Below are 3,276 nucleotides of genomic sequence, written 5' to 3' on the forward strand. Positions count from 1 at the left end.
CGCAGGCTGGCCCCGGGCCTGTGGGCGATCCCCAGGCTGCACACCAGTCCTGCCTGGTCCATGCCTGCCCGCCTGCGGCCCTCCGTCCCCGCGGGACTTGGCGGAGATGCCTGTGCGGGACCCCTGCCAGGGCTGAGGAGTCGGTTCCTCGGAACTTGATTGTGCTGCTCAGACAAGTGGGAGGAGCGCTATCCCACCCACACTTCCCTCTAGGAGCGTGGGAGCTGCAAGGAGGCACCAGAGCGTACAGACTTCCTCCCCTCACACAAGCTCTCACGCCCAAAGGGCCACAAAAGCTAGGCCGTGTGTGCGCCGTTACCTCCCCACCCTACTACTGAACCCCTCATCCCAAGGCTGGGGGGCCCCACTGACCCTGAGGACACAGCTTTCCTGCCCTCCTGCCATGAGAAAGCGTATTCCCCTATGGCCCTGGTTCTCACCCTTCCCAATGCCTCGACCCCTTAATGCAGTTCCTCATGTTGTGGTGACCCCCACTTTCATTGTTACAAATTGAACATAATTAAAGCACAGTGATTCATCACAAAAACAATCTGTAATTATAGATGTGTTTTCCGATGGTCTCAGGCAACCCCCGTGAAAGGGTCGTTCGACCCCCAAAGGGGTCACGACCCACAGGGTGAGAACCGCTGCCCTATGGGCTGCCCAGTGCCCACCACGTCCTTTTGGGTCCACTGGACTCAGGGGAGAAGGGGGAACTGGGGAGCAGGTGTTGCCTGCCTGCCACCACCCGCCTGCAGCCAGCAGCAGTCCTCAGGGGAGGAGCTCCAGGCCCAGGGCAGGCTGCAGCCCAAGGCGCCCCTCTCAGCTTCTGGAGGCCCTGGCGGTAAATCACCTATCCAAAGGAAAGTAAACCTTCTTATTCTCGTGACTTCTGTAGCAACAGAACTCCCTGATTCCGAACTAACAGAATAAAATGGGACAACAAAACAGACAACCCAGAAACAACATGAATGGAAAACTCACTCCAGCCCTGGGTGGTTTGGCTCAGTGGAAAGAGCGTCAGCCTGGGGACTGAAGGGCCCCGGGTTCAATTCTGGTCAAGGGCATGTACTTCGGTCGGCTCCATCCCCTGCCCAGGTGGGGGCGTGTGCGCAGGCAACCAATCGATGTGTCTCTCTCGCATTGATGTTTCTCTCCGTCTCTCTCTCTAAAAATCAGTGGAAAAATATGCTCAGGTGAAGATGAACAAACAAACAGAAAAGGGGACTCACTCCGAACGTTCAGCTTGTCTTTGGCACCAGTTACGTCATGCCTGGGTAGGAAACATTCTTGTAGCCGTGGTTCAGACCAGACCAGACCTGTCTCCAGCTCAGGCATCTCAGTGGCCCCGCAGCAATCACACGTCCTCGGCGAAAGGTCACAGCGCTGCTGCGACAACAGGGTCCACCAACCTGCTCTGTAAACGGCCAGACGGAAACATCTTAACCCACCGGTCCTCCCCAGGGACAGCCTTTCTCCCAGGAGATGGCAATGCCCGGACCCACTTCTGGTTGTCACAGACGAGAGATGCCACTGGCACCTAGAGAGGAAAGGCCGGGGATGCTGCTACATAGTCTACCATGCCCAGCAGAGCCCTCCTGGAACGAAGAATGCTCTTGCCCACAAGACCAGCAGCGCCGAAACGGGGACCCTGAACACGGCAGGCACGTTTGCTTTCTGTCAGACGTTCTTCTGTTTTCACGCCCCTTTAAGGATTAGTACAAAGACGGGTGGACCCTCTCTACAGTGTCAGCTAGGTCCACAGAGACCACACATGGGCAGGAGGCCAAGGCTCTGATGCTACAAACTACTCATAGGATCTCAACACGGGCCTACCCGTGTCTTCGTGCGGCTCCCAGGGCAGGAAGTAGGAATTCTCTGAGGGAACCGCCCCCACCCCCTCCCAAGCTCCAGCAGGTCCCAGCCCTCCTACAACCTCCGCTCTGTAACCAACCACAGCCCACAGGAGGGGGCGGCTCGGCGCTCATTCGATTTCACTCCCAATGGGTCAGGCCACCACTGCGTTTCAGCAAAACATCCTATTTTATTTTTATCTCAGCAAAGGTCCTCACGTGGCACCTGACTGGGTGCCTGTGGTACCAAACCAAAGACCTCAGGCCAACAAATGGGAGCCAAGACCACCTGCACGCTTCCCGCTGGCGGGTTTCAGCACCTCTGAGCCTCAGAGCACCCCTTCCCCTCGAGGGTGCGCTGGCAGTGCTGGCCGCCAGCTGGCGGGGAAAGCGGCGACACTGCAGCTGCTGGGACAGGAAGCCAAGCAGAGCCTTTACAGCAAAGCTCTTTTCTCGGGGACAGACCTCCAGACCTCCAGACCGGTCCGATCATGCTTGTTTGACACCTTCCTGGGTGCCGTGGCTGGAATGAAGACAGGGCCATCCTCTCCCCAGTGGCCAGGGGAGGAGATACACGCTGCTTTACACTCGGAGCTCAAACGTCGAAGGAGGTCTTGTCTGGGTGAACGGGACAGTGAGCTCTGAGATCAGTGATGCTGGCCGGCCTTGCAGCCTTGGCACACGGGCTACTTTCCCAGGATCCAGGACAACTCTGAGCCCACGAGGACATTTTGCTTACATGCAGTTTCCAGCTGCCAGAGGAGCGCAGGCCCGTCACGCTTGGGTCCTTCTCAAGGTCTCCATTCAGATGCGCTATTCAACGCATGAAATAACAGGAAATAGATCTGAAGGACCACGGCTGCTCTTTTCCCCCCTGCTGAGCAGTTTCAGACATGACTGGCACAGAGAAAGCTGGGCACTCGGCGGGGTACAAGCTGGAGTTGCTTTCACACCCAGACTTCTCCTCCGGGTGCGGCGAGAGACCGGGTCCTCACCCTTCCGGGGTGGCCCTCAGCTTTGGGCCCAGCCTTCTGGCTGCGGAGAGCTCGCGTCCAGGCCCCTCTGCGAGGCTAGTTGACCCGGCAGGCGCGGATCATGAGCAGCTGCAGGAGAATGAAGACGGGAGACGTGATCAGGCCGAACCAGAGCTCCCGAGTCTGCTCCACCAGCTTCTGGCACAGCAACATCTCGAACACGAACTTGAGGCTGAGAACCGTGAGGATCCAGAAGAGGCGCAGCACGGCCAGCCGCTTCTCGCCGTCCTGGAAGAGCCGCACCGACACGATGGTGGTGAAGTAGGTGCTGAGCCCGTCGGCGGCGAAGAAGGGCACGAACACGTTCCACCAGGAGAGGCCGGGGGCCAGGCCGTCCACACGCAGCGCCAGCAGCACGGAGAAAGCCAGCAGGGCCAGCAGGTGCACGA

General features: G+C 58.7%; 2 protein-coding genes across 2 annotated transcripts in view; both read right to left on the bottom strand.

The window, feature by feature from the left end:
* TPRN (taperin) overlaps nucleotides 1–1,271 on the bottom strand; it is an 8,456-nt gene extending 7,185 nt beyond the window's left edge. The window contains exon 1 of the mRNA XM_006776562.2: nucleotides 1,267–1,271. Coding sequence (XP_006776625.1) covers nucleotides 1,267–1,271 — 5 coding nt within the window. The remainder of the gene's footprint in view (nucleotides 1–1,266) is intronic.
* Nucleotides 1,272–2,024: 753 nt separating this feature from the next.
* TMEM203 (transmembrane protein 203) lies at nucleotides 2,025–3,271 on the bottom strand (the record flags this gene model as incomplete). Its single annotated transcript, XM_006776563.2, has 1 exon — nucleotides 2,025–3,271. A coding segment is annotated over one exon (348 nt), but the record flags the coding sequence as incomplete, so codon positions are not given.
* Between the last annotated feature and the right edge of the window lie 5 nt (nucleotides 3,272–3,276).

This window comes from Myotis davidii, unplaced genomic scaffold (genome assembly GCF_000327345.1).
Source record: "Myotis davidii unplaced genomic scaffold, ASM32734v1 scaffold609, whole genome shotgun sequence".
Lineage (NCBI taxonomy): Eukaryota > Metazoa > Chordata > Mammalia > Chiroptera > Vespertilionidae > Myotis > Myotis davidii.